At 41.9% G+C, this 11,040-nt stretch overlaps 1 protein-coding gene across 1 annotated transcript; it reads left to right on the top strand.

Annotated features, from left to right (window-relative positions):
• Positions 1–2,103: 2,103 nt before the first annotated feature.
• Positions 2,104–9,501, top strand: LOC309807646 (UDP-N-acetylglucosamine--peptide N-acetylglucosaminyltransferase 110 kDa subunit-like). The gene is made up of 2 exons (XM_082627477.1): positions 2,104–7,433; positions 8,164–9,501. The coding sequence occupies exon 1, from the start codon at positions 4,052–4,054 to the stop codon at positions 7,190–7,192; it is 3,141 nt and encodes a 1,046-aa protein (XP_082483603.1). The 5' UTR covers positions 2,104–4,051; the 3' UTR covers positions 7,193–7,433; positions 8,164–9,501.
• Positions 9,502–11,040: the final 1,539 nt, after the last annotated feature.

An 11,040-nucleotide genomic window follows, 5' to 3' on the forward strand; every position in this document is an offset into this window, starting at 1 on the left:
AGCTCCAGCCCCTATTTACATAAGGCCTATACTAAGGAACGGAACCCATAGACATCAGTCTGCTCTTATTTCTCTGGATTTAATTTCTCTGTTACTTTCTGAAACATGCAGGTGTTCCTTTCTTTCTTTTAATCTCAGCTATGTGCTTTTAACTTTTTCAAAATTGACCCAGAATTTACATGTGTCTCCAGTAAGAGTACATTAAATTGAGCTTAGTCTGCTCTTCTACTGGCATATTTGAGATCCAAATAATTTGCTACTTAAGTGGATTCAGTTACCTGTATATTTCAGGCACCTAAAACTCACCATGTTCCAAATTTCCCCCTTTATTGTTAGTAATTTTCTTGGGAATCTGGATAACATTAGATGGAATAAAGTTAGTGAGTGGCCCAGGATTGCCTGAAATTTTGTTTGTCAGAGTGGCCAGGGAAAGTTAAGCAAAGAAGACAACCAAATGAAAAGCAGAATCACATTATTATGGCTGAGACAAGATTCCACGCAGAGCTCTCTGTAGAACTGGGTTGGGTCATAACTTATGCCAGAGCTCTAGGTGGGGTTGACACCATCTCATGCCAAGCTCTCAGTTCTGGGCTAACGTCATCTCTGGTCCACTCTATGGAGTGGAAACTTTGGAGGAATGGCCAATGTGTTCTGCGGTGTAGGAAGAGGGAAATTGTGAACGTTCCTTTCTAAATTGTGGAGGAACTAACCACTGTAAATGTGCCTTGAACTATGGTGTTTAATTTGACCAGTCAGATCAATGACTTTCCCCTTGAATGAAATGCTGCTACGTATATGAGCAGAAAAACAAAACTGGTATAAGGAATAGATAGCTAGTGGGAAGCGGCCGCATAGCACAGGGAGATCAGCTCTGTGCTTTGTGACCACCTAGAGGGGTGAGATAGGGAGGGTGGGAGGGAGGGAGATGCAAGAGGGAAGAGATATGGGGACATATGTATATGTATCACTGATTTACTTTGTTATAAAGCAGAAACTAACACACCATTGTAAAGCAATTATACTCCAATAAAGATGTTAAAAAAAAAAAACTAGTATAAGGAGATGGAGAGACTGGGAGTCTTATTTTCCCAGCAATTAACTTTTCCTCGACCATGACCTTCCCTTTGAGTCTCCTAGACCTTGGGGATGATCGCAACCCCTTGGGTTGGGTGTTTGCAACCCCATCTTCACTAGAACCTCTATAGTTAACTTTGATTTTTCCCACTCCGTCTATCCATCCCATGTATGCAGTCAGACATTTGATCTTGGACTTTTACTGACAAAATATCCTTGAATATAACCATTTCTTTTCACTCCCACTGCTACTGCTTTTGTCACTGCCTTAACTAGGGCTTTATCTTTAAGTCCTTTATATAGATATAGAAATAAAATATACAAATAAATAAAATATAATATTAATTCTGATGATTTTAAAGTCTTTTCTTGATAAAGACTTTTCCTGATAAAGATACACAATATCTTATATAACTATTTTTGTATTATCTGTTCCTTTCTTAGAATTTTAGTCATATGATTCTATCTCTTGGTATGTCTAGAACTTTTTGATTGAATGCTGACTATTTTATTTGGCTTTTAAATTTTTCTCAGTGGAAATGTTGTTTTGCTTCAAAATATGTTACTCTACCTGGAAGTAGCAAATCTTCAAATTACAATTTTTTAAATGCTTTCAAATATCAATACTATAGGTGTCACAAAATCTAGAAAAATGACATTTGAAAATTAACTACTGCCAGATGTGTCTCTATAAAACTTTTTCCCCACTCTTGTAGCTATATATTCTTTAACTGCCTCCTCATATGACAGTTTATGTGTTTTAGAAATAAAATTTTCAGAAATAAACTTTGTAGTTTATAGACATAGATTTCTTTTAACATGGTTGATTAGAGTTTGCTTTTAGTTATTAATAGTTTAGAAAAGTTTATTTCAGCGTCACAATTTATTATTGATAATGTCACATTAATTTTCATTGTTAACTTTGAGAAAACCTCTATGGATTACTTCCTCATGAATATTTACTATTATAAATGCATTACTGATTTCAGTACTGCTATAGGATTGTGCATTACAGGAATTCTGATAAAATACTCATTCACACCATTCCATTACACACATTATTGATGGGGTATATCCTTTTATTTATTTATTTATTTATTTATTTATTTATTTATTTTTGACTGTGTTGTGTCTTCGTCGCTGTGCGCAGGCTTTCTCTAGTTGCAGCGACTGGGGGATACTCTTTGTTGTGGTGTGCAGGCTTCTTATTGCGGTGGCTTCTCTTGTTGCAAAGCACGGGCTCTAGGCACGCGAGCTTCAGTAGTTGTGGCTCGCAGGCTCAGTAGTTGTGGCTCACGGGCTCTAGAGCGCAGGCTCCAGAGTTGTGGCACACGGTCTTAGTTGCTCCGCAGCATGTGGGATCTTCCCGGACCAGGGCTCGAACCCGTGTCCCCTGCATTGTCAGGTGGCTTCCTAACCACTGTGCCATCAGGGAAGCCCCTGGAGTATATTTTTTTTTGTTTTTTTGTTTTTGCGGTATGCTGGCCTCTCACTGTTGTGGCCTCTCCCCGTTGCGGGGCACAGGCTCCGGACATGCAGGATCAGTGGCCATGGCTCACGGGCCTAGCTGCTACGCGGCATTTGGGATCTTCCCGGACCGAGGCACAAACCCGTGTCCCCTGCATCGGCAGGTGGACTCTCAACCACTGCACCACCAGGGAAGCCCTGGAGTATATTCCTGACAGCAGGAAATTTCCGTTTTGACTAAGCATTGAAGAAAACTGAATCTTTGACTTATCTTTCACATGCCTGGTGATTGAAATAATTTTCCACAGAATAACTTCTGGTTTTATATTTTTCAGTTCTTTTTTTCTTCTTCAAATGCACATGCTTTGAGAGCTGTGAAGTGCAAGACATGGCTATACTGTAAGGTGGTTTTTGTCCTTACGCTTCTGTGTCTTGTGCTAGTTAAGTCAGTAGAGTAGTCAGTAAGAGTACTGGAAGTTATTCCTGTAATGGGATATTATACAGTCAGTTACATATGGTGGTGTCTGAAAATCACATAATAGCCTCACTTAAAACATGTCCTTAGCCAGATTTCAAAAAAGCCTGTGACCAATCCAATATGATCCAACATAGCGGACTATGATAGAAGGAAAATTGGCAAAGAAATAGACGCTGGTCTTACCTGATGGAAGTTAAAATATCTCACTTTTGACAATTTTGCAAAAACCTATAATTACATGAACTAATTTCTAGGGTTCTTCGTAGGACCTAAAAAGGAACCCATAGAGTTGTGGAACAACAATAGAAGCTACTGTGATGAGAAGCCCCGGCACCACAACAAAGAGTAGCCCCCACTCGCCGCAACTAGAGAAAGGCTGCACGCAGCACTGAAGACCCAATGCAGCCAAAATAAAAATAAATAAATAAAAATAAATAGATTTATCTCTTAAAAAGTAATACTCAGGTTTGAGTCATGAGAAATTTGATGAGGAGAAATTAGCTAATGTTTTCAGAACTTTTAAAATATCAAACTCAGTCTCTAAGATCTTAGCATTATATACAACATCGGTTACTTATTTGTGGTTTGGGAAGGCCAATTTAAAATTTTCTCATCTTACTGTATTGAAATTCATGGCCCTAATGTTTTCCACGTTGACTATATGAATGATGAAGAAAAGTCAATCATGTATTTCATTTCCAACTGGACAGAAAACAATATTTTAAAAAGTGTTTGGACTACTGACTTTTGATTTCTTCTAAGGCAAATGGATAGGTAATTTTTATTCCCTGATTAGGAGAAAAATGGTGGAAGAGGGCAGGGTTAAGAATTAAGATTTCAAGAGCATGAGAGGTAGATGGCCAACCAGAGTTCCTAAGGTTCGGTGCCTGTAACTGTTGCCGCCGCTTAAGCCTGCCAAAGCAGTGGTACGGCTGCTGCGCTCGTGTTTGCTCCCTCTAGAAACGTTCTTGCCAGTAGTGGCGGCAGCGGGACTCAATTACCCCCTTTTTTCACTCTCTCCAGAAGCTCCAGATGGCGTCTTCCGTGGGCAACGTGGCCGACAGCACAGAACCAACGAAACGCATGCTTTCCTTCCAAGGGTTAGCTGAGTTGGCACATCGAGAATATCAGGCAGGAGATTTTGAGACAGCTGAGAGACACTGCATGCAGCTCTGGAGACAAGAGCCAGGCAATACTGGTGTACTTTTATTACTTTCATCTATACACTTCCAGTGTCGAAGGCTGGACAGATCTGCCCACTTTAGTACTCTGGCAATTAAACAGAACCCTCTTCTGGCAGAAGCCTATTCGAATTTGGGGAATGTGTACAAGGAAAGAGGGCAGTTGCAGGAAGCAACTGAGCATTACCGGCATGCATTGCGTCTCAAACCAGATTTCATCGATGGTTATATTAACCTGGCAGCCGCATTGGTAGCAGCAGGCGACATGGAAGGGGCAGTACAAGCTTACGTGTCTGCTCTTCAGTACAATCCTTATTTGTACTGTGTTCGCAGTGACCTGGGGAACCTGCTCAAAGCCCTGGGTGGCTTAGAAGAAGCCAAGGCATGTTATTTGAAAGCAATTGAGACGCAACCGAACTTTGCAGTAGCTTGGAGTAATCTTGGCTGTGTTTTCAATGCGCAAGGGGAGATTTGGCTTGCAATTCATCACTTTGAAAAGGCTGTCACCCTTGACCCCAATTTTCTGGATGCTTATATCAATTTAGGAAATGTCTTCAATGAGGCACGGATTTTTGACAGAGCTGTGGCAGCTTACCTTCGTGCCCTAAGCTTGAGTCCAAATCATGCAGTGGTACATGGCAACCTGGCTTGTGTATACCATGAGCAAGGCCTGATGGATCTGGCAATAGACACCTACAGGCGAGCTATTGAATTGCAACCACATTTCCCTGATGCTTACTGCAACCTAGGAAACGCTCTCAAAGAGAAGGACAGTGTTGCTGAAGCAGAAGCTTGTTATCATACAGCTCTCCGGCTGTGTCCCACCCATGCAGACTCTCTGAATAACCTAGCCAATATCAAAGGAGAACAGGGAAACAGTGAAGAGGCAGTTCGCTTGTATCGTAAAGCATTAGAGCTCTGCCCAGACTTTGCTGATGCCCATTCAAATTTAGCAAGTGTATTGAAGCAGCAGGGAAAACTGCATGAAGCTCTGATGCATTATAAGGAGGCTATTCGAATCAGTCCTACCTTTGCTGATGCCTACTGCAATATGGGAAACACCCTACGGGAGATGCAGGATGTTCAGGGAGCCTTGCAGTGTTATACTCATGCCATTCAGATCAGCCCTGCATTTGCGGATGCCCACAGCAATCTGGCTTCCATTCACCACGATTCAGGGAATATTCCAGAAGCAATTGCTTCTTATCGCACTGTTCTGAAGCTTCAACCTGACTTTCCTGACGCTTATTGTAATTTGGCTCATTGCCTGCAGGTTGTCTGTGATTGGACAGACTATGATGAGCGAATGAAGAAGTTGGTCAGCATTGTGGCTGACCAGTTGGAGAAGAATAGGTTGCCTTCTGTGCAGCCTCATCATAGTATGCTCTATCCTCTTTCTCATGGCTTCAGGAAGGCTATTGCTGAGAGGCATGGGAACCTCTGCTTGGCTAATATAAGTGTCCTTCATAAACCACCGTATGAACATCCAAAAGACTTGAAGCTCAGTGATGGTCGACTGCGTGTAGGATACGTGAGTTCTGACTTTGGGAATCATCCTACTTCTCATCTTATGCAGTCTATTCCAGGCATGCACAATCCTGATACATTTGAGATATTCTGTTATGCCCTGAGCCCACATGATGGCACAAACTTCCGAGCGAAGGTGATGGCAGAAGCCAATCATTTCATTGATCTTTCTCAGATTCCATGCAATGGGAAAGCAGCTGATTGCATCCATCAAGATGGTATACACATCCTTGTAAATCTGAATGGTTATACCAGGGGTGCTCGAAATGAACTCTTTGCTCTCAGGCCAGCTCCTATTCAGGCAATGTGGCTGGGGTACCCTGGGACTAGTGGCGCGCTTTTCATGGATTATATCATCACTGATCAGGAAACTTCACCTGCTGAAGTTGCTGAGCAGTATTCTGAGAAACTGGCTTATATGCCCCATACTTTCTTTATTGGTGACCATGCTAATATGTTCCCTCACCTGAAGAAAAAAGCCGTCATCGATTTTAAGTCCAATGGGCACATTTATGACAATCGGATTGTGCTGAATGGCATCGACCTCCAAGCATTTCTTGATAGTCTATCAGATGTGCAAATAGTCAAGATGAAATGTCCTGATGGAGAAGACAATGCAGACAGCAGTAATACAACTCTTAATATGCCTGTCATTCCTATGAATACTGTTGCAGAAGCAGTTATTGAAATGATTAACAGAGGACAAATTCAGATTACAATGAATGGATTCAATATTAGCAATGGACTGGCAACTACCCTGATCAACACTAAGGCTGCCACTGGAGAGGAGGTTCCCCGTACCATTATTGTAACCACACGTTCTCAGTACGGGTTACCGGAAGATGCCATTGTGTACTGTAACTTTAATCAGTTATACAAAATTGACCCATCTACCTTGCAGGTGTGGGCAAATATTCTGAAGCGTGTTCCCAATAGTGTACTGTGGCTGTTGCGTTTTCCAGCAGCAGGAGAAGCTAATATTCAACAGTACGCACAAAATATGGGCCTTCGCCCGAACCGTCTCATTTTTTCCCCTGTTGCTCCTAAAGAGGAACATGTTCGGAGAGGCCAGCTGGCTGATGTCTGCTTGGACACTCCACTCTGTAATGGACACACCACAGGGATGGACGTCCTTTGGGCAGGGACCCCCATGGTGACTATGCCAGGAGAGACTCTTGCTTCCCGAGTTGCAGCTTCCCAGCTCACTTGTTTAGGCTGTCTTGAGCTGATTGCTAAAAATAGACAAGAATATGAAGAGATAGCTGTGAAACTGGGAACTGATGTAGAATACCTGAAGAAAATTCGTGGCAAAGTCTGGAAGCAGAGAACATCTAGCCCTCTGTTCAACACCAAACAATACACGATGGAACTAGAGTGGCTCTATCTACAGATGTGGGAGCATTATGCAGCTGGCAACAAGCCTGATCACATGATTAAGCCTGTTGAAGTCACTGAGTCGGCCTAAATAATGACTGTGTGCCCAGGAGAATTACCCCTGTAGCTGAGCCTCAGCCTTCTGGGGGAAAGGGAACTACTTTTTCAATATCATGTTGCAGATGGGTGACACACAATGATAAGAAATAGCACAGCCAGACTTGCTTCCTGCATGATCATGACAGGGAGAGACACAAGAGATGGGAAACTGCTGTTCCACAAGGAGATTCCATCGAATTTTGCCGCAGCCAGGTGTCTGGAAGGTCTGGAAGGTAAGTCTGGAAGGTCTGATCTCCCTTGGTCTTCCAGGGGATGGATGGTTAGTGTGGAAGGGAGATAGAGATTGCCCAGCCGTTTTGTGATTATCATGGATGGATTGAGTCTTCTGAATTAATTTTTTTCTTTCTATTTTGGGTATTGGAGCTTTTAAAAATGTTTGGTTTCAGGTATTTTTATTCATGTGAAGTGTATATGATTCTCTTGAGATCAGGTGTTAAGCTGAAATATTCCTTGTTTTAGTTTCTGAACTCTACAGATAAATGGGGACTTTGCTGGTGTAGTCTTTTTCTAGGTTTTATAAACCGCTTGAGCCTGTGTCAGTCATTTTAGTGTCTGACATAACGTTTGGAACTCTCAGTGCTTTGTTGGTTTGTAGATGATGGCTTCAATTCTTTTTCTGGTCCGTTTCCTTCTTCCCTTCCCCCCACTTTAAAAATTCTCCTGTAACTTGGCTAACAAAAACCAAGTCTGATTCAAAACCTCCCAGAGTGTTTCTCTTAAACACATCATCTGGTGCCAAATGAAGATTCTTAGGAGTGCTTATTAATTATGAAGGGCACAGTTGTGGTACTGTGACTGATGATAATAATAATGGATTTTTGGCCTAGAGTTTTGTCCTATTTCACCAGTGTTTTACTGTTGACTGCCCCTCTATGCTGCTTCCAAAAGTGATAGTGTGTGATAAGATGTTTACTTTCATTTCTAAAGTTTGTTTTGTTTTAGGTGAGTCCTGTTCTTCCTTTTTCTTTCAGCAGAAATGAAATTCCAGGTAAGTATAAGTATTCAAATATTTGATCAGTAGTTCACAGTTATCTCCAGTACATTAAATAACTTTCATCAAAAAACATGTTATAGGTAAAAAGCTCTGAAGGACCAGCTATGTATATGATAATTATGTTTCAGGCCTTCTAGGGTATTATATATAATAACTTGTCTTCTGGTCGTGGTCTTGAAGTCTTTATGGATTCAGCCTCAGTAGTAGCGAACTGCACTGCTACTTGGTTTGGAGTACAAATTAGACTTTAACCCTCCTGGAGGTAGAGTTTTTGGTATTGAAAACCATAGGAATGAAATTATTGTATTTCAACAAAGGATCGAGGGCTTGAGGCTTAAACAAGCCAACATATGTGTGGGAAGCAGTCAGCCTTGAGAGCACCTTCGGACATGCCAGGCATGCCGCTGCTGCTCGAAGGGACTGTCCCTACTTGTTCCCCTCCTTGTTCCATTCCATGGGAGATAAATCACCAGGGCCCAGAAATCAGAAAGAAAGTAAAATGAGACAAGCAAAGCTGTCTCCCCCTGCACATGCAGGTTATTTTGGATGATTCTGGGTTTATGGGTTTTCTCCCAGGGAAGTTAACCTTGAGCCGAGACAGTCATTAGATAATGTAAACCACCGTCTGGCAACCTTCCCTTTTCTAGTCTATATAATCTGTACCTGTAGCATAATAAAACTTACCTTGCAACCATCAGTTGTCTTGGTCCTTCTGACCCCATTCGTTGGTGCTACTTCAGTTCCTTACCCCGTCCCTTCTGACCCTGGGCGGTGAAATCCTCTTTCTGAGGCTGGTCCATGGCAAGTGGCGCCCGAACAGGGACCTGAAGCGTGAAGGCAATTAAAAGGAAAAGAAAGTGCAGGTAAGAGAACCCTTATGCAAAATATGTGTGGCCACGAGTAAAAGTGAAACTAATAGAGGCATAAGGCAACAGTCAGAAGTAAAAGAAGATGGGGCAAAAGGGCTCCAAGGAGCGTGAATTATTTGCTCAGGTTTTACTTTCCATGCTTATAGCTCGGGGTAATAAAGTTTCTACCTCACAGTTGACTGAATTTTGGCAGCATATCCATGATGTATCTCCCTGGTTTCCTGATGGCGGCTCTGTGACACAGAAATCTGGCAGAAAGTTGGAGAAGATTTAAAAAATTATTATGAGTCTCGAGGGCCTACTCATACTGCTGTTGTTACATTTAGTTTGTGGAATCTGATAAAAATATGTTTAGGTTCTTCTCATGATAGTGTTGATTTGAATGTAAAGTCAGAAAAACATAAGCCTCTGACAGAAGACAAGACTGTATTATTAGCTACTGTGTCGCCACTTCCTAAACCAAAAGAGCTAATTAATTTAAATATTTCAGATGAAGAGGAACATTTTGACTTAACCGATGAGGCTTTTAAACATAAAAGAGAGAGGAAAAAAAAAACATAAAAGAGAGAATCACCCTGAGGATGATTTTCTAATGGCTATGATAGATAAGTCAGTGAAAAAGCTGCAAATTAGTAAGGACTGTCTTCCTCAAAAATCTACATCTGTAAAAATGCTCAGTCTCTTGCAACGTGCTGTATAAGCAGCAATAAAACGAGGAGAAGATCCTATTTTCTGTTGTCCTGTCATAGAAAGACCTGATCCTAATAATCCTCAACAGGCTATTAGGGAGCATCAGGCTCTTCCTTTTAAAGTTTTGAAAGATTTAAAATCTGCTTGTGCTCAGTATGGGCCCACTGCTCCTTTTACTACTGCTATGGTTGACACTATTGCAGGAGAAGCTCTTTCCCCCGCTGATTGGAAGTCTATTGCACGAGCTTGTTTAAATGGTGGAGATTATTTAATATGGAAGTTTGATTTTTATGAACGGGCTGCTGAACAAGCAGAAAAGAATGCTACCCATGATATTCCAGTGGATTATCATATGCTGATTGGGGAAGGACCATATATTTCTTTACAAGATCAATTAACTTATACCTTTGTTGCTTATCCTCAAATAAATCATTTGGCATTACAAGCCTGGAGGAAATTACCTTCTACACACAAAACTGAGGATCTTTCAAAAATGAGACAGGGACCTGATGAACCATATGCTGATTTTGTAGATAGATTGTTACAGGCGGTGGGGAGACTCATTGTGGAGATAGACTGTTACAGGCGGTGGGGAGACTCATTGTGGATGGACTCTCTGGTACAATTGTAGTTAAGCAACTTGCTTTTGAAAATGCTAATAATGCATGTCAGGCTGCGATTCGACCTTGGAGAAAACGGGGAACACTGGAGGATTATATTCGCCTTTGTGCAGACCTTGGGCCTGCTTATATACAGGGTGCTGCTAGGGCTGCAGCATTAACTAAAGTGGGGTTTAAAAACAATCAAAAGAGAACAAAGACTAGTTTTCAATGCGGAAAGGCAGGTCATTTTGCTGGAGAATGTGGATCTTTTCATTGTAACCCTGCTCCTTCCTTCCCTACTCAAAAACCTCCAGATGGTCCGAAAATCCCTGGTTTATGCCCTAAATGCAATAGGGGAAAACGTTGGGCACGAGATTGTCGCTCAGTGGCCCACAGGGATGGGACACCACTGTCGGGAAACTCCTCCCGGGGCCTTCCCCGGCCCCAACAAATAGTAGGGGCAACGTCTGTGTATCCTCCTCAAACTATCAATCAGACATTAACCAAAAACAAAAACATACAATATCTTCGCTCTCCAGAGCAACAGCAGGAAGCACAGGACTGGACCTCAGTACCTCCGCCCGATATGTATTAACTCCTGCAATGGGTCCTCAGGCCCTCTCTATGGGCATCTATGGACCTTTACCCAAGGGTTTGATTGGAC

Source organism: Mesoplodon mirus (genome assembly GCF_964341445.2).
Source record: "Mesoplodon mirus genome assembly, chromosome: 7".
NCBI classification, from domain to species: domain Eukaryota; kingdom Metazoa; phylum Chordata; class Mammalia; order Artiodactyla; family Ziphiidae; genus Mesoplodon; species Mesoplodon mirus.